Source organism: Motacilla alba, chromosome 2 (assembly GCF_015832195.1).
Source record: "Motacilla alba alba isolate MOTALB_02 chromosome 2, Motacilla_alba_V1.0_pri, whole genome shotgun sequence".
Classification (NCBI taxonomy): domain Eukaryota; kingdom Metazoa; phylum Chordata; class Aves; order Passeriformes; family Motacillidae; genus Motacilla; species Motacilla alba.
The window spans coordinates 41536062-41554324 of NC_052017.1; the positions used below are offsets into that span (position 1 = coordinate 41536062).

An 18263-nucleotide genomic window follows, 5' to 3' on the forward strand; every position below is an offset into this window, starting at 1 on the left:
TTTTTGCAGAGTCTATTTTAGGTTTGTGGGTTGGGCAGAGTAACAGAAATTGAGCAGTTTCTACCACCTCTTTGTGAGGTACGGTGTAAACCTGAACAGCCCTGATGCTGTGTTGCAGTGGGGAGGATTCACCTGCTCACAGCTGCTCTCTAAGTGTGTCACTGGAGCAAAGCCTCCTGACAATAACCCATGAATTACCTGCTTCTGCTGCATGCCAGCACAAGGTCAGGATCTGGTTTTAACCTCGTATTAGATCTTAGGTGCCTCCGTGTACCCACTTTTTGCATACAAGAATCAGCAACTTAAAAACTGGCTGTTCTGACTGCCTGCAGTTCACCAGCTGCCTGTCAGTGCAGTATGCAGGTTCTACAGAGCTGCTGAGGGAGGAGACAGAGCAGTGTATCACAGCCTACTTGGTTTGCCTTTCAGAGAAATCTCTCTGCCCTAAAAGGTCTGAAATACCTCAAAGCTTCATTTGCAAATGTTAATATGGAGAGTGCTGGGTACCCAGGGGGACAGGCATCCAGTTAAGCCTTTAGAAAATGTCTGTCCCAAAGCTGAAGAAGTCTTACATTTGTGTTCCCTATTGAAATTACGACCTTTTGCAAAAAAAAATAAATACTTTAAAGATCTCCAGCTTGTCCTGGTTTCAGCAGAGTTCGTTTTCTTCTTAGTAGTTGGTACAGTGCTGAGTTTTGAACTCAGTATGAGAATAAAATTGTTTTGGTTGGTGCTTAGTGTAAGCACTAAGTCAAGTGTTTCAGTTTTCCATTCTCTGCTGGCGAGGAGGTGCACAAGAAGCTGGGAAGGAGCATAGCCTGGACTGTTGCTCAAAAGTGGCCAGAGGGATATTCTATACCACAAAACATCATGCCCAGTATATTAACTGGGGGAAACTGGCCAAGAAGTACCAATCTCTGCTCAGTGAGGGGCTGGGTATCAGTCAGTGGGTGGTGAACAACTGTAGTGAATCAAACATCACTTGTTTTACTTGGGATTTAGTTTTCTTGGGGTTGTTTTTCTGCTTTCATTAAATAGTAACAATAATAATAACAAACAACAACATCATCACCACCACCACCATTTTTATTATTATTATTATTGTTGTTGTTGTTATATTTTACTATGTTTCAATTCTTATAAACTTCAATTAGTATCTCAATGCATGAGTTTTTACTTTTTTCCAATTCTCCTTCCTATCCTACTGAGACTGAGGATGTGAGTGAGGGGCTGAGTGGTGCTTGGTTGCCATCTGGGGTTGAACTATGACACAACTAAGTATCAGCAAGTTCTCTCTGTCCCTGCAAAATCCTAGGGACCCCATGACTGCTTTGGGGGAGGACTTTGCAAGCACAGCTGGTAAGAGTGTTCAAAACTGTGATAGGCCTCTGGTTTCCTGGGTGAAGTCCATACTCCACAGACTTGGTACATGTGACCAAAGATGAGAAAGGATCAGCTGCATGAACCATTCGTGGCATACATATGAGTGGACCTGATCCCATATATCCAAGCTCCAGAGGTCCTCTCCACGGAGATCCTCTGTGCTCTCACAGCAATGGGATGTGGCTGTACTCTGTACTCTTATTTGCTGAAAGAGTGAATTGGAGCCGAGGTGATCACATTGCCCCCTGGGAGCTTCCTGGGTGACTGGAGCAAAGAGAAGGGGTTAGGAAGAGTTTAGAAATTATGCTTGCACAGAGAGTTTGCTTCACCACATCTCCTCCAGCCTGGGAGCAAAGACCACAGGTTAGTCTGGAGACAGCTACATAGTAGGGGTTGTGATAAAATCCAGTTTAAACAGGGAGACTACAGTGCATAATTTGCACCAAACTGTTTTTATATCACAGTGTCACAGAATGGGTAAGATTTGAAGGAACCACTGCAGGTCACCAAGTCCAGCTTCCCTGCTCAAGCATGTCAGGCTCATCAAGCTCAACTTGTTCTATGGTCTAGGCTCAAGTATCTTGCAAAACAGAGCTTCAAACTTTGCAGGTTTAGAGGCAGAGCCCCATGAAGACCCTGAACACAGCTGGTTTGCACCCTGGACTGGTGCTGCTGTGACTTACACTAGTGCACACTGACAAGCACTTCATGGTAGTCAATCAAAACTAACTTAGAGATGTCTTTTCCTTCCTCATATTTTCCCCTTGAGGTGATCAAATACACAACTATTAATTTGACAAGACACTTAAATCTGACAGGAGAGGAGTGAGTTTGAGAGTGGGTACCAGCCTTACTGGGGCTAAATTGCAGGCACCTTCTGGCCCATAACTGAGCTCTGGAGATGCAGGAGGGTAATGGTAACATGTTACAGGGCTCTGTCCCTGCAGACAACCGGGAAAAGAAAAGGGACGTGCACATGTATGTATGAGACTCCATAATGAGACTGGGGAGATTTTCATGTGTGGCTGAGAAGCTGTGCTGAATCCATCCATGCTTATCTCTGTTGCAAATGAGTGATTTTTTGAAGCCCTTGGTGAAATATAAGCCACGATGGTTTTTTCCCCCCCACTCATCATGAAATATGATTAAGGCAGTAGCAGAAGACATCAGATGAAATAGGGACGGGATACCAGCAGGGATTCCCCATCAGAGAAGGACCCATGGGCCCTGGTCTCTGGTTCCTATTCAGCTGAGATGTCTACAAGCTCACTGAACACTGTAGAAACTATGTGTGCTTCTCTGGTGGTTCAAAAGGCAGCATGTTTTAGTCCTCTTCAAAGTGGCCTACAGAACTCATTTTACCTGGCAGTTGCACATAGACAAGAAATTTAATTTTAGATTAAAAGTTTCCTGTTTCAAGTTTCCCACCCTTCCCAAAGCAGCATGCTTGAGGACCAGCCCTCTCTTTCCCAGAGTCAGTCAGGAGCTAACTCACCTGCAGAGGCTGAGGCTGAAGGCACAGCTGATCATCTGTTGAGGCTGAAGAAACTTTTTCTGGTTGAGACTTTTGGGTTTTGTTCAGCTGACAAACAGGAATTATTGGAAACTCATTTGCATTGCAAGTGTGCATTAAAATGCATGAGGCGTGTAAGGCTGGGGCTGGTAGAAGAAAAATGTGTGCAATTTGTGGAAACTGTGGATTGTTATGACTCCTGAATTGGCATATTTATATGCTTCATTGTTCTTAGATTTGGGATTTTTGGTTTGTCAAATCTAGTGTGTGTGTGTGCCACACATACCATGACAGACTTTTTGTTGTTTTTTTCGTTCATGGAAGACCTTCCAGCACAACAAAGGCCATAGCAGAGCCATCACTACTGGGCAGCGGGCTGGATGACCCAGGAGAGATTCTATCCGGCTTAAATCATTCTTTTTCAGGAATACAGTTGCCAAGCTATGATATTTCTTGAGAATTCATCATACTACAAATCACTGTTGGGAAATGAATACAAATCCTGTGTGATGTCTCCAGCTGAGACAGTATTTTTAATCTTCCTTTCTCGGTTGTCTTGAGGCAGTAAAATTGAAGGCAAGATTAAGACCTACTAAGCACAGGATCAAAAAATGTTTTTTGAGGCATAACATTAAGAGGTGTTTTTTGATTTGGAGATCTCAAAAGCAGAGGTGCTTTGGAAAGGTAATATATGCAGACATGTACTGACAAATGACAAGCTCATTTATCTTAGTCCTCTTTTGCAGAACACTTGGAGGAGCTTTATAGATCCTGAAAAACTTCAGATTCTTGCAGGTAGAAAAATCACTGATGCAAAGAGGACAGATTTTAAATTCTTAACCACTTTTCATATGCTGCTCTATGGGACTAAGAAGTCTTATAATGCTATAGCATGTAAAACATTATGTCACTAATTATATACATTTTATTTCTTCTGGTCTCCAAAATACAGAAGTAAAATTTATGAGACTGTATCACAAGTTGGATATTGCCACATAAACATGATAGATACTGCTTTTTCATTAGATGCATTCAGCATTCCTCTCAGAGAACAGATTTATTGGATAAGGTCTTTTTCATCCCCAGAATGATGCAGGGCAGCCTCACCATTACCTCCAGGAGCTCTGCAGACCTCCACTGTACCAGCTGCAAGCTCCTCGTCCCTGTCATGCCCCAAACCACTGGGCTGTAAGGAGGGTTACAGCACACATCTCTAGTGCCCGACAGAGAATGAGCTTATTAGCAGCATGAGAAAACCGTCAGCAGAAAAGGAAAAAGAAATTTAATATCTTGTAGTTTTTATAATACAGGCAGCAGGACAAGCTGCCAAAGAAAAGAATGATTGACTGCTGCTGGTGCTGTCTAATGCTAGACTTGGATTTCAGGAGCTGGGAATATGGCAGGTGTGTGGGAACTGTGAATGGGTGAGGAGAAGAAGGAGACAGGGAAGTTCCTTTTGTTCAGAGCTGCTGTGAGGGAGGGGCCATAAAACTGGCATTTTCTTGTGTGACAGAGGTGGTGACAGAAACACCCAAGTTCTCATGAGGGATAATAAAAAGGGAAATTGTATAGCTTCAGGCAAAAACAAGTTTTCCCTTAAAAACACAGAGAAAAATACAGTATATTTAATGTTTGTGTGGCACCTTTAAGCTAGAAGTTGTTATGAACGCTAAATATTATGTTCTGTAATGTGTGTAACAGTGACTAATACTATTACATTCTGTCATACAAGAGCCCTTGGGATGCAAATTCAGAGAGACACAATAAATAACTGTAAAAGAAAAAAAAAGGGAAAGAAGGAGAACAGAACCCCATTTCTCATTTCAGTGGGAATCTGCTGATTGACACCAGGCTCATGGAGACATTTCTCCTCCCTGCTCGGGCTGCAAAGCCCACACCCTGTTCAGGGAGAAGAGCAGCTGTGGATGAGCACTGCCTGACTGCAGGTACTCCCTGTGTGTGTAGAACCCATAGTTATGGACCAGACTCTTCCCCTGATTTATTTCAAACCAGTGAACATAAGCAGCAATGCTGCCCAAGCCTTACACTTCCAAGCTGTTAAAGTAAAGCTCATGGTGGGTTTTTTGGAGCCCAGCAGCAGCTTTTCCCACAATAGCTCTGTTTGAAAACTGCTGCTTGTGTAAAGCAGCATCTCACTGCCACCCACTCTCCTGACTCCTGCTGGACACTGCCAGTGTGCTGGAGTGAGGGATACAGCCTTTCTTCCTCCTACACTGTGTCTGTATTCTTTTTTTTTCCCCCCAGAGTTTTTACATAATCTGTATGTGCTGTTGTCAAATGAAATTGCTACAGGCTAGGGGAAGAGTGGCTGGAAAGTAGCCCAGTGGAAAAGTACCTGGGTGTGCTGGTTGACATCCAGCTGACTGAGCATGAGCCAGCATGTGCTCAGGTGGCCAAGAAGGCCAATGGCATCCTGGCTTCCATTAAAAATAGTGTGGCCAGCAGGACCGGGGCAGCGATTGTCCTTCTGTACTCGGCACTGGTGAGGCCACGCCTCAGATCCTGTGTCCAGTTCTGAGCCACTCATGACAAGAAAGACATTGAAGTGTTGGAGTGAGTCCAGAGAGGGGCAATGGAGCTGAGGAAGAGTCTGGAGCATGAGTTCTGTGAGGAACAGCTGAGGGAGCTGGGATTATTTACCCTGGACAAGAGAAGGATCAGGTGAGACCTTATTGCTCCCTAGAAATACTTGAAAGGAGGTAGCAAAGTGGAGGTTGGCCTTTTACTCTCAGGTAACAAGCAAGAGGACAAGGTAAAATGTCCTCAAGCTGTGCCAGGGGAGGTTTAGGTTGGACACCATAAAAAAATTCTTCACTGAAAAAGTGATTAAATATTTGAATAGGCTGCTCAGGGCAGTGGTGGAGTCACCATCCCTGGAAGTGTTCAAGAAACAGCTGGGTGTGGCACTTAGTGATATGGTTTAGTGGACATGGTGGTGTTCCACCAAAGGTTGGACTCAGTCTTGGAGTTTTTTTCCAACCTTAATGACTCTATGATTCTATGAGTGGTTTGCAATCATTTTTGGGGGGAAGCAGGATTGTGCCCGACCAGATCACTTGCTGTGTTGAGATGACCACCTTGGTTGCCAGGCAGGGGGGGCGATGGTGAATGCCATTTGTCCCTGCTGTAGCATGTTTTTGCCACAATAGCCCATACTACCCTTGTAGCCAAACTGGTGAGATGTGGTTAGGGGGTCATTTCTGGGGCTGCTACAGTTTAATGTTCCCACCGGTGAGCTGGGTGAGGGCGCAGAGCACACCCATGACAAGTTCCTGGTGGCACTCTGGCAGGTGTCAATTCTTACAGGCAGGGATGGTCCTGACTCAATGCCCCACACCACTGGTGACAGCCTGGTCAAAGCCCCAAACAGGTCACAGCTGCGGATGTCCTGCAAGTCCTGCTGGTTGCTGCTGCTGGCTCTGCAGAGGGGCAGGGTGCTGGAGGAAATGTGCAGTGGGAAAACCCAACCTAGAAAGAGAGTTAAAAAGTAATGGGATTGTTTCCCTAAACCCAGATATAATAAGCAGAGCTTGATGAAATGTGCTGGGTGAGTTCGTTTTGCATGTGGCTGTTTCTACGGGAGTAATTTTTTTCATTTTGCTTTTAATTAGCCAGGCCTAAATTAGCAGCATCTACTGTTGATATTCCTCCTTGAACAGCCAGAACACTTTCAATCAGGAGACTTATTAATATGCAAAAAAGTGATTTGTTTTGATTTGAGTCTGGAAGGGTTTTCCCCCCCCTGCCCAGTTTCCATTTCAGTATCTTCTGTTCTAAATGAAGGTGAAATTGCTGTGGCCATGTAGGAGAACTTGGGTTATCTGGGGAAGGATGAAAGTCTTGATGGAGAGTTTCAGAAACTCCCATGTGGGGGCTCGTATTTGTTCTGCTGTATTTTACTATGCTGAAACAACACCATGCTGTGGGATGAGCAGGAGACTCATCCAGGCTGCTGTATTCCCTCACAGGGTGATTGAAATGAACACCATACAAATATTTTTGCTTCCCAAAGTTGCTCAGCTATCTCCTCCTCTCCCAACCTACAGTTTTGGATGGGAGGGAGGTGTAAGTTTCCTCACTCTATAGGTCCTGAATCACTTCATTGATATGTTTACATCACTGTATTTACACTGCAGATGACTGATGCTGACCTGCACATAAAAAGACACTTCACTGGCTCTTGCTAAGAATGTCAGGTCCAATCACCATTTTCTTGCTGTGAGTTTTTTTTGGGGTGATGTGGTAACAGACTTAATTTGTTTATTTCTCTAATCTGGAAGTCTTTGGAGAGCTGTAGGCACCAAGAGTTAAACTGGGCCAAAATGCTGAAGCAGGTGGCTGAGGGGCAGTTTTGGGTTGTGGAGCATTGTAGGTTTCCTCCCCAGATTATAGTGGTGGGACTTGGTCAGCCTCTCTGTAGGCTCTGTCCTGTCTGTAGCACGCTGTTGAAAGACCACGGATCTTTAAATCCATTTATGTGAAACACCCAGATGAGGATGGTCTGGGCTTTTTATTATTACTTATGCAAGTGTTTAAAAAAACCCTGCTGTGGGTCATAACCCTGCTGTGTTGTGTGCAATACATATACAGAGAAAGCTGGGGAAATGCTGAAAGGAAATCTGAAAGGGGACAAATTCTTGGCCTTTTAAGCTCCCTTGGCAGCAGGAGTGGCAGAAGGAGAGACCCATGCTTGCCCACCCTGGTCCCTTGTGGAGGTGACTTGGGGCACCCAGACCCTTGCCACTGCCCTGCAGAGCAAGGTCAGTGTGGGCAAAAGTTTTTGCTCTCTGCCTTAATGCTTATTTTTGTCAGAAAAATGTCATTGAAAAATGATTTGGATTTAAATTTTCCTCTGAGAAAATCCCAGAGTCTGTCACTGTTCATCTGGGTTATATTCAATAACAGAGCGTCTGACTTTTTCTATCAAACTGTTTCCAAATATGGATTTTTTCTTCTATAAACATATGGGGAAAAGTACTTTTTTTTCCTTGATCAAATGTAGCTATGAGACTTGGTGGACACCAGTCATGTGCTTAAATTCAGAGACTTAATTCTTCACATGCAGAGTCAGATTTGTCTTGGGTTTGAACCAAACAGATTGTGAAAAACAGTGATTTACACAGTGCGAATCATCTGGTCTGGCACTATTTGCCTCAGGCTTGTTGTGCAATGACAAGTGTTGAGTTACAGAATGTTACCTGATGTTCATACCCGCCCCCCAGCCAGGTACACCTCCCAGCTGGAGATGTGGGGACACGAACTCAAGAAGAGAAAAGAGGCTACCCCATAACAGAGTCAGAAGAGGACCCCAGTGCAGGGTAAAGTCCCTGTGCTCCCCTTCAGCTGGGGACCTGCCTGCGAGGCCCCGAGCAAGCCAGAGAAACAGCCACTGAAATGGGCTTTGAGTAACCTGGAGACAGAATTGGTGGGACAGACTGATGGACAGATGCACAGAGGCTGTGGGTCCAGCTAGTAGAAAGTGTGCCAGGGTGCTACAGCCCTGGCCCCTGTCTGTGCCCAGGGATCATTTAATATTCAAAAAGCCTGTGAAGAAAGGGACTTGGGCTGCCAAAGCGTTGCCTTCAAAAGAAGAGTTTGTGATTGAGAGGCGTAACAGCAATGCCTCTAGGTGACATTTGCTGTGGAGGATTGGAAGGACACACTTCCAATGTGTTTTCAGTGTGCCTTTCTTCAATTGCAATTCCTCCTGACTCCAGGGAATTGGAGTCCTGTGTGTCCCTGGAAATTAAAACAAAAACTGGCTTCAGTAATATTTCCTGAAATGAGTTTTTGTCTCATTGAATCTGTCCTAAGAGCAGCCCCAAAGCATCCAAGATTTCATTTTCATCTAGTAGTGATCAAAAACAACATCAGCAAGGAATAAATAGACAAAGCCATGCTGCGGGGATATTAATTCACATGACAAGGCAGAGCAGTTTGCTTTATTAAAAAAGAAAGCTCATGTGAGGGTTTTCTTGGTCACTGAGTATGTCAGTCACTATAAACATCTGTATTTTTTGGGGTCTTGTCTCAGAAAGAATTAATCTTCAGCTTCTTGTGAATGAAGCTGCAGCCCTGTTGAAGGTGCCTGAATTTGTGATGTGCCTGGGACAGAGGCAGGCAAGGACAGGGACTGAGGGGGAAGCTCAGCTTCATCATGATGAAAGCATCAGTATTAATGGTATTTGGCCATTGGGAATCTGCTTACTCATTCTGGCAGGGACAGGGGGGCTTTTTGGTGAATGTCTCACTTTTCCCCAGCACAAATTTAACTCCTAAAGGAAATAACCAACCCCAGCCATGAGGGTTGTCTTTCACATGGGTTAGAACAAGCCAACTCCACCCAAAGGTGCCCAGGACTGAGCCACTGTGGCTGCCCCGGCCCTGGGGCATGCACCACCTCCCACACAGGCAGCTGCCCGCATGCTCGCTGCTGCATTGCTGTGGGCAGAGAGGATTTCTGCGTTTCTTTTTCCTGACAGCAGACACATCTCCCCCATGACAGGATGAGTGATGCTGTTCCCTCTGCATGTGCTGTTGGGAGCAGTCACCAGCTCCGCTTCCCTTACCTTGTCATTAAGCAGCAGAGACATTGCCATTTTGAATTCAAGGCTTGAAGCCAGTATGATTTTAATTCGAGTGATAAAACTAGAAGGGCTCTTACAGCAACACAGCTTCCAGAATGTGATTCAATACTTTTGGGTTTAGACTAGCAGAGAGTGGGAAGAGATCAAAACCCATTCCTGGAGGAAAAGAGCTGCTGCTTCTCACCAGAGACTTATCACACTCAGCAGCTGACATGGGAGATGCTGTCATTGTGACATGGTCTCTCCGGAGGTCCCCACAGTCGAACAAGAAGTTTATTTGGAACAATAAAATAGTAAACTAGATGCATTGAAATCCAGCAAAGGGAGAGGTTATGGAGTGCAGGGGGCCTTTCCCTGGTAACACCCTGTGCATGTGCAGCGGTTCCCCAGGCATTTGGGGACTTTTAATCTCCAAGAGTCTTCTGCAACATATCTTCAGAAAAGGGGTATGTTTACATGGCTGTTACTATGGAAACCATTATTCTAACATAGTAAAAAATAGTCGTGTAAACCCCCTAAAAAAGGCTTAAGCCTTTTGCCATCTATCAAGGAATAGGACTGCCAGGTGTATGAGGACAGCAGCACCTTTTCCAGAAGACTGTCCTGCTCGGTATCAGCTGAGGGTGGTGGGCACCTACAAAACCCAGCACAAAGCTCTGCCTCCTCAGACCTCCACCAGATCTCGCATCTGCAGCGGTGAGATTCAGCCGGAGATTTGGAAATGAAACACCATTTGCAGAGTTCGCAGCTGTTTCAGTCCACGGCTGCTATTCACGCAGAGAGGCTGCTGGCTTTCCTGAAGAGCCCAGGGACACATGCTGCCACAGCTACACATCCCCAGTGGCAGAGAGACCAGGGTAGAAAAGTTCAGGGCATGGCACCCGTATGCAAGGGAAGGAATTAAGGTTTCATTTTTTAATAACCACTTCACTAAAGGCATATGGCAGGCAACGTATTGGGATGTTGAGTTTTTGACATATGCCAGAATTCTCTAAAACTGAGCTTTTCTTCCCAAACTGCCAAATTTTTTAGCTGAATCAGGGAGATGCCATACACTCAAAGTACTAATATAGACCTCAGACATCTTCCCAGCCCTGCTTTTTTTTTGCTATTCCAGACCTGGCATGAACCAGACCATCCCAAGCCCTTGCCCCAGACTTTGCAGACAGAGCAGCGGCAGGGACAAAGCCGCAGGGGTACAAGGGTGACCACCTGGTGCCAGCCTCCCTCCTGACACCCAGACCACATGCCTGTGAGGAGTTTTCCTGGCATGAAGTGGGTATCGGAGTGCACCTGGCTGGACTGCTTTGCCCATCATCTTTTCCAAAATGGTCTTTGACAGCAAGAGCTGCGTGCATTAAGCTTGCATGCGTGGGCAGCGCTTTCCTGCTAATGCATGGTTGGAGAACTAGGTCTAATCAAATGCAACGTTAAAAACACATTTATTGAGCACAGGTAGTTAGTCTTGTTAAGGAAGGAGGCAACTGTTTGTCAAAGAAGCATCATAATTTTTGGAATTTCCCACATACATAAAGACAAAAGAGTATGACACAGCAAAGTCTCTGCTGCTTTGCCTTTCAAGTAGAGAGAATCTCCTTAGAGGATAGGTTATAAAACTTCTCTTAGTGGTTTATGTGATCTTCAGAGACTGCTTGCTCCCTTCTGTTGTTTTCATCAGCCTTTGAGTGAAAGTTATTTAGCCTAGTGATTTTTATGCTCTTTGTGATGCCACTTCACTGCACAATGGGGATGTTTCTGACCCTTTATGTGCACATTTGAGGCCTGACTATATACTGTGAGGACTCTTGATTTTTCTAAAAATACCTATCTAAAATACCTAATGTGCTATGCTTAAAACAGTAGCTCTGAACAAGCCTCTCTTCCTCCTCCTTAATGTCACCTCTTGCTCACCATGTTAAGATGCCTAAAGACTGTTTCTGTATTTTTCCCCTCCTGTTGTGAAGCTTTTATAGCTGAAACTGAAATAAAACCTGACTCAGGTTTGTGGGTACCAAAACTCAGCCCCACCTACTGTTTGCTTTGCAATGCTGCCTGAAATATAATTTTAATTTCACATTAGTTGCTTGCCAAAGAGGAAGCCCAATTAAAGAGACGAAGAAGAAATCTGCTAATGGCACTTTTCCTGAGGAACACCACAGTAACAAAGCAGCGTGCATGCTATCACAGAAAGTGAGAGATGGTGAGCCCTACTGTGCCTGTCAGCTTGGCTGTTGTATGCAGGGAAAAAGAGAACAAAATTTACAAGGCTGCTGCTGCTCTCTGAAGTGGTATGTGAGCTGCTGGTGAGCCTAGGAAGGAAACAAAAAATTAATTCAAAACAACTGAAGAACAGCGTAGTTGTGCTAGGAAAAAAAACCCATCACATTCAAATTTCAAAGGGTTCAAGGGTGAAATTAAATACTATTTGCTTAGATATAAGAACTGCTTTTGGAATAACAACCCCATAAAAAAAAATCTCACAAGAGACTACAACCCAGCATTTCAGGTTTGATAGACTTTGCTCTTTTCTCTACCCCTCATTGCTGAGCACAATGTTTTATTAAGATTATAAAATCAAGCCTTTCAACAATTCTAATGGGGTATTTTTGCAGGGTAAACTTACACTTTTTTGTGATAATACACAAGTAGGAGAAAGGATCTGTAAAGCACCAGAAAACTCTCCGAGTGTACACACACTGCAGGGGCCTGCCTCTCTTTTGGGGGGCTGTCCAGAAATCTGGTGAGCACTTTTTTTTCCATCCCAGCATCCAGGACTGGGATTGACATGAAGATGAATTGTGGGTGCTAATTAAGACCTATACTGAACTGTTTATTTTGTGCATTCACCTTTCACTGCAGCACACGCCAACTGCTGAAGGGAGCAAACAGAAATTGGTTCCACCATCTGAAAGTGACAGTCAGGTTTTCAACCAGCAATCCTCCTCATGAGATGACATGATTAGGCTGCTTGATGACAAGCAGGAGTGCTTGATTTTCAGTAGCAGAGCTGCATTATGGCCTGCATTAATTTGCTAGGAAATCACTTTAGAAGAGCATAAAGGGTGATGCATTCAAGTTAGAGTTGTAGTACAATAAACGCCCCAAAGGTACCTCTGAAGTGGACTTTTCCCATGAAATTCTTTAACAAAAGGAGCTGAAAAAGACCTGTCTCCACATATCACAGTTGGAGAAGTATGGAGGTAGTCTATCAGGTCACCTGACAGTGGATATTAAGCATTAATGTATTTCAAATGTTATGTGTATTTACTGACAGAAACTGAATAGGTCAAACATGTTTCTGGCTCACAATAAAAGATGAAATGGTGTTTAGTTCCATATATGAATAGCTGCTCATGTAAATCAGTGTGTGTGCATGCAAGGGTTGTTGGGACTATTTCCTTGATGCCTACTGTTTCTAAAAAAATTTTTGTGCATTGTCCCAAGAAACAAACTCTGTAGAGAAAAGTTTCAAGCTTTAAAACAAGGTTATAACAAACAATGAGATTACCACCCAGAGCAAACAGTTTGTGTTAGCAGAGAACAAGTTTATTAAACAGTGTTCTTGCATGCTGGATTCACAAATTCATAGTGCATGAACGAGAAACACGATCTAGTTTTTCCTCTCATTAATGACAAAAACCCACAGGTTGTCCTCCTAATGTATGAATGAGCCTCCCATACACCTCTTACATTGTTCAAGGTATTTGACTTTTTGCTATAAAAGGAATTCAAGGCTACTTGTGCAGGGAGTCCACCTGAACAGAAGGATTAGATGGGTCCAATGAAACCACCATTGTCACCTTTCATTTGCATTTCCAAGCTGTCCCATACTATTTCAGATCTTGTGCACATCCTGACTCTCCCCTATGTCTATGTCCATGCCAGCAACAATACATCCAGGATGGAATTTACATAATTTTTACTGCCATCATCAGTCAGATGAGTTGGGATAAAGAAGAAAACTTTCACAAAAACCATCATTGGTTCTATGTTACCTGAATTGTTTCTCTCTGCACTTCCCCACTCTTTGCTATTGACACATCTAGATATGGTGTATCTAGTTATACCATTCAAAGAAACAGCCAGACACACCTGAGAGCATAGAGCCATCCTGAGGGGTGGGAGGAAGGGAAAACCCACCAATGAAAACCCCATCCTGAGCCCAAGACCACGTGCCAGCTTTCTGAGATCAAAACTGAACAGCATTTCAGTTTGACTTAAGGGATTGTACACCGCGGCCACCAGGTGTGTGCCAACCTCCATGTAGATGACCCAGATTTGGATGGAAAGCACTCTTCTGTAACCCACTCCTCTCAAACCAACATCACACTGGTGGTGTGGTACAAAGGAGGAGGCAGAGAAGAGCCTGTTTTTTAAATCTGAAATGCATGGCACGTGTTACAGGGTCACTTGGTTTGAGTGTGCCTCACTGTGCCTCTACACTTAGGGGTTTATGAGGCACTGCTTTAGCAATGTTCTCTCTATTTTAAGGACTGCAGTTGTTGGTACCACTTCTGGATGATGCCACCATTTGTTTTTTCATTCATCACAACACATCTAGGGCTCGTTTAGATAGAGGCACGTTGGCAGAGGCTGACCAGGTTTAGTATCAATAGCAAGGAGCCCAATCTTTTCCTGGTTTGTACACGACCTTTTACAGAGACTACGCGGTCGGGTGTCGAGGTAGGGAAGGGATCAGAACAAGTCACAGGTAAGGACCACAGATGCAACTGTCAGGGAGAATCACACGTGGAGCATGCAGAGGGTTGTTTTTTTTTACTATTTTCCACAGCTTAATAAAAGCTTCCTGTTTCTTAACATTCATGCAGTGACCATGCTGCTGACAGTGCTGCCCTGTGCCTGCTGAAGCTCTGCACTGCACAGCGACGCAGGGTTTCGGGGCCAGACCCACAGAGATATTTAGGGGCCTAACTTCTATTTCAGACTTCAGTGGGAGGCTGGTGCCTAAATAGGAGTTGAGCACCTGATTACCTTTGCAGGTCTGGGCTTGCGTGGAAGCAGCCAGGAGGTGCTCCACGTCCCTTGCCTGCCCACAGGAAACGCTGCTCTTCTCCAGCCGGCGGTCGAAGCGTGGTGCGGTGCGACCCTGGTGTTGTGAAGTAGCCGTTCTCCGACTGGTGACGGCCTGATTCACAACACCAGCTGCTGCACAGCACCTGAGGGGGCCCCTGGCCAGGCTCCCTGCTCCTGGGCTCCTCTGTGCTCTGTCCTTCTCCTCCGCAGTCCATCTTCCACACCACTGAGTGCTGGAAAGCAAAGTGACAGGGTTAGATCCATCGACCCCACCAGTTATATACCCCTGTCTGTTTGAAATACAAACATGTCAAGGGTGTATACCTCCAAGAAAAAAAAAAACCAAAAAGAAATAGAAGTGGCAAACTGGCTTTGTACTCAAGATCTAAGGCTTCACAGAGGTGGCTGTTGCAGCACAGTACTGCAAACGTGTACAGCTGCACTCCTGCAACTCATTCCCTGCGCTCATCTCATGAGAGCCGGAGGCTGGAAGGCGGAGGAAGCAACCTAGAAACTCAGCCAAGCCCTCAGAGACATGGGAGAAGCAGGCTGCTTTTTCACAGATCCCAGGATGTTGTTGAAAGCAGAGCAGGGCCTGAGGGACCGCTTCGCTTCCTGAGTGCACCATGGCCATGAACCTTCATGCCTGCATCCTGTCTGCTCCTCTGAGGTGGGCGAGACTGCAGGACGTGTGTGGTCCATTCCCAGAAGCTTCCCAGCACACTGGCGTTCAGGAGGTGCTCTCCACCCCACAAATCTCCCAGCCTGCAGGCCCTTCATTCCCCTCCAAGGCAGCCATCCCTCAGGAGCTCTCAGAAGCTGAGGGACACAACCCGCTGCTGACCAGGAAAAATGAGCTTCTTGTAAAATCACGGGGGAAGTTGTGGATTCTGGGACTTGAGGGAAAAGGAAATCTCTCTCCCTGTGCAGGACTGACACTGGTGAGCACACCAACCATCACAGCATGCATACACAGCGTGTCTGTCAAGCAGCACAAGGGCTCAGGGTTGCAGTGCTGCACCACTACAGAATTTGTCTTGGGGAGAGCACAGCTCCAGGTGGTCCTGCAGTTTTCTGAGCACACAAAAAGAGGTGGAAACGGACATGTGGCTCTTCCTGATTCCTCTCAAAATGCTGCACTGGTGGTACAATGACTCACTTGTCAGGGCTGGGTCATTCTTAAGGGGTTACCAACAGCTCCTTATTGGGTTAACTAATCTAGGCACTTGTGAAAAATAAGCAAATAATAAACTTGATCTTGTGTATTGGAGACCTTCCTCAGTAACCAACCTTCAGAAGAAGGCAGAGTTTCTGTGAGTAAGTTCAGGACTGTCCCTGGGATGAGGACTCATGGAGGAAGTCCTTAAGAACATTGGATAGAAAGAAAGTGATATTCAGCCTAGCACACCTCCAGGGAGAAGTGCTGGTTTTTAATAGTTCTCCTGAAATGGGTGGATTTGGAGGCATAGGAAGGATCCACCCCTCCATGCCAACTGCCCAATTTAATCCAAGGGAAACTTCATGCCTCTGCACAGAAGGGAGATGTGTGTAGTCCCTGGGCAGAGAAGTGAGTAACATATGCAGTAGCAAAAAAATATTCCAGAGAGACAGGTTATACAATCTAGTTGCTGTAGGAAATGGAAATAAATTTCTTGACACATGTGCATGTGTGCACACTTGTAAAGTCCCAGTAATGCCATATTAACAGAGCTTTTATTTAAAGAGCAGATTTCAAAATTTTAACATGTTGAAACAAGTGTAGGTACACTTTATGTGTATCTAATATTCCCACCAGCCTTCAACTGTGAAAGGAAGAACCAGAAAGCTGAACTTGTGTTGTGGCTGGTGCTGATCAACGGTGACATGCTAATGCTGGATAAAGGGGAATCATCTCACCAGAGCAGATCTTTCACTGTCTGTGGTGGCACTGAGCACACTCAGTGAACCACACTGTGTCACACACTGAGCAATGCCAAATACTTTTAGTACGTTCTCTGTTCCCTGGGAACACTAAGGTCTGCCACTAGTACTGTGGGTGGGGAAAGGGAAAGCAAATGATATGAGCATTTTTCAGGGTTGCTGAAATCCTACTGAATCCTGGAATACAATCTGCACTGAAGCATATCAGAATATTTTAAAAAAGCACACTACCATATATGCATTGCTTGTAGTCTAGAAGAAACAAATTTAAAGGCCTTTTCAAGTGAAAAACCATAATTATATGTTGTACCAATGAGAAATGAACACTTAATCTACTTTCTCTCCCCTTAACACACCAGAGATGGAGGTTGGTTTCTGCTTCTTTATCCTCTTGGTCAAATAGTTCAATGCAGTCTTTGTGTACATCTAAAATTTTTAAATTTTAATATTCTCCCATTTTTACTTAATATGATTTTATTAGTCATCTACTGGCAATAGCATTCAGGTTCTTTGGCACTACACGGTCTGAAAGCTTTTTTTACGATTTCAGCTTGATTGCACACAGGGAAGTGTAGAATCTCCTGAACAGCTGAGTAACACACAGTGAGGGAACTGCATTCCCCCATGGCTGGTTGGGTCCAGAAGCCCTGAGGAAAACCACCAAACCCAAATATTTATTTTAGGATAACACTAGTGCATTAGGAGAAGAAAGTCATCATCTGCTATAAATAGGAAAATAAACTTCTCAGTTTGGGGGGGAAAAAAAAATCCACCAACACAAACTCACCCGGTAACACAGATAATCCTGTTTAGGAATTAGCATTTTTGTGTGTATGTTTGTGTGTGTGTATACATTTATATATAGATATATTTAGAAACAGGAAAGAGTAGTAAGAAGCCATGCCAATGAGCTGGTTTTTGTACACTGAATTGCAGGCGGTGAGCAGGACTTGGGCATGGGGTCAGCACTAGACTCGGGGCATTAACTGCAACCCCACCCTGAAAGGTTATTATTGCCCCTAATATCCCATGCAAATAGATTTTCTTGCTTTGGTCACAGCAGTCTATTAATTCAGCCCTCTTGTCTGGTACATCTTTATCCTCTGCAGGTTAATCCTGCCAAATTCCCTTGCTGTAGTACATGTCACACAGCATATAATATCCAACAATGCAATTTTGCTAATCCTGTTTTATCAGCTTTGTTGCCTTGTCTGGTCAATCCAATAGCGAAAAACCGCACATAAGGTTTTTGCCAAGATCTCCCTCTCTTTTGCCCCTCCACCCCCCTCCCTTTTGTATGGTTTCAATTAAATAGTTTGAGAGCAGAACATAGCATTTGGATATCTGCCAATGTCCTTCAGAAGCAGAATGTCAAGGCACTTAATTATATAGGTCTCCCAATTCTTTCAGGCGCCCCACCTACCCAGTCAGCTGAATTTACTAAATGCAAGTGTAAAAAAATCAGCTCAAATCTCCTTTTAAAACACTCCCCATGCATTAAGGACTCGAAGATGGCTGAATAGCGACGTATTTATCGCCCATTATCTTAGTAAAAGATTAAACAAATGAGTAAAGACTGTCTCATTAACAGTTCTTTGTTGTCTTGTTTACTGTTTAGTGGACTCATTAACATTAATTATTAGAAGAGGAACATCAATTATTGCAATAACCTTTGTCAAGCCAAGCAAACTGACTGCTAAACAGCAAACAGATCCTCGTTTACCAGTCAGGATTTGCATGGACAGAAAGAAGAAAAAGAAAAGAACCCCATAAAATCCTCAACATCACTGTAAAGAAGGAGAGAT

General features: G+C 44.5%; 1 protein-coding gene across 1 annotated transcript in view; it reads right to left on the reverse strand.

The window, feature by feature from the left end:
• Window positions 1-13028: 13028 nt before the first annotated feature.
• LOC119697638 overlaps window positions 13029-18263 on the reverse strand; it is a 65004-nt gene continuing 59769 nt past the window's right edge. The window contains exon 3 of the mRNA XM_038128624.1: window positions 13029-14771. Within this exon, the coding sequence (XP_037984552.1) occupies window positions 14210-14771 (562 nt within the window). The 3' untranslated portion in view covers window positions 13029-14209. The remainder of the gene's footprint in view (window positions 14772-18263) is intronic.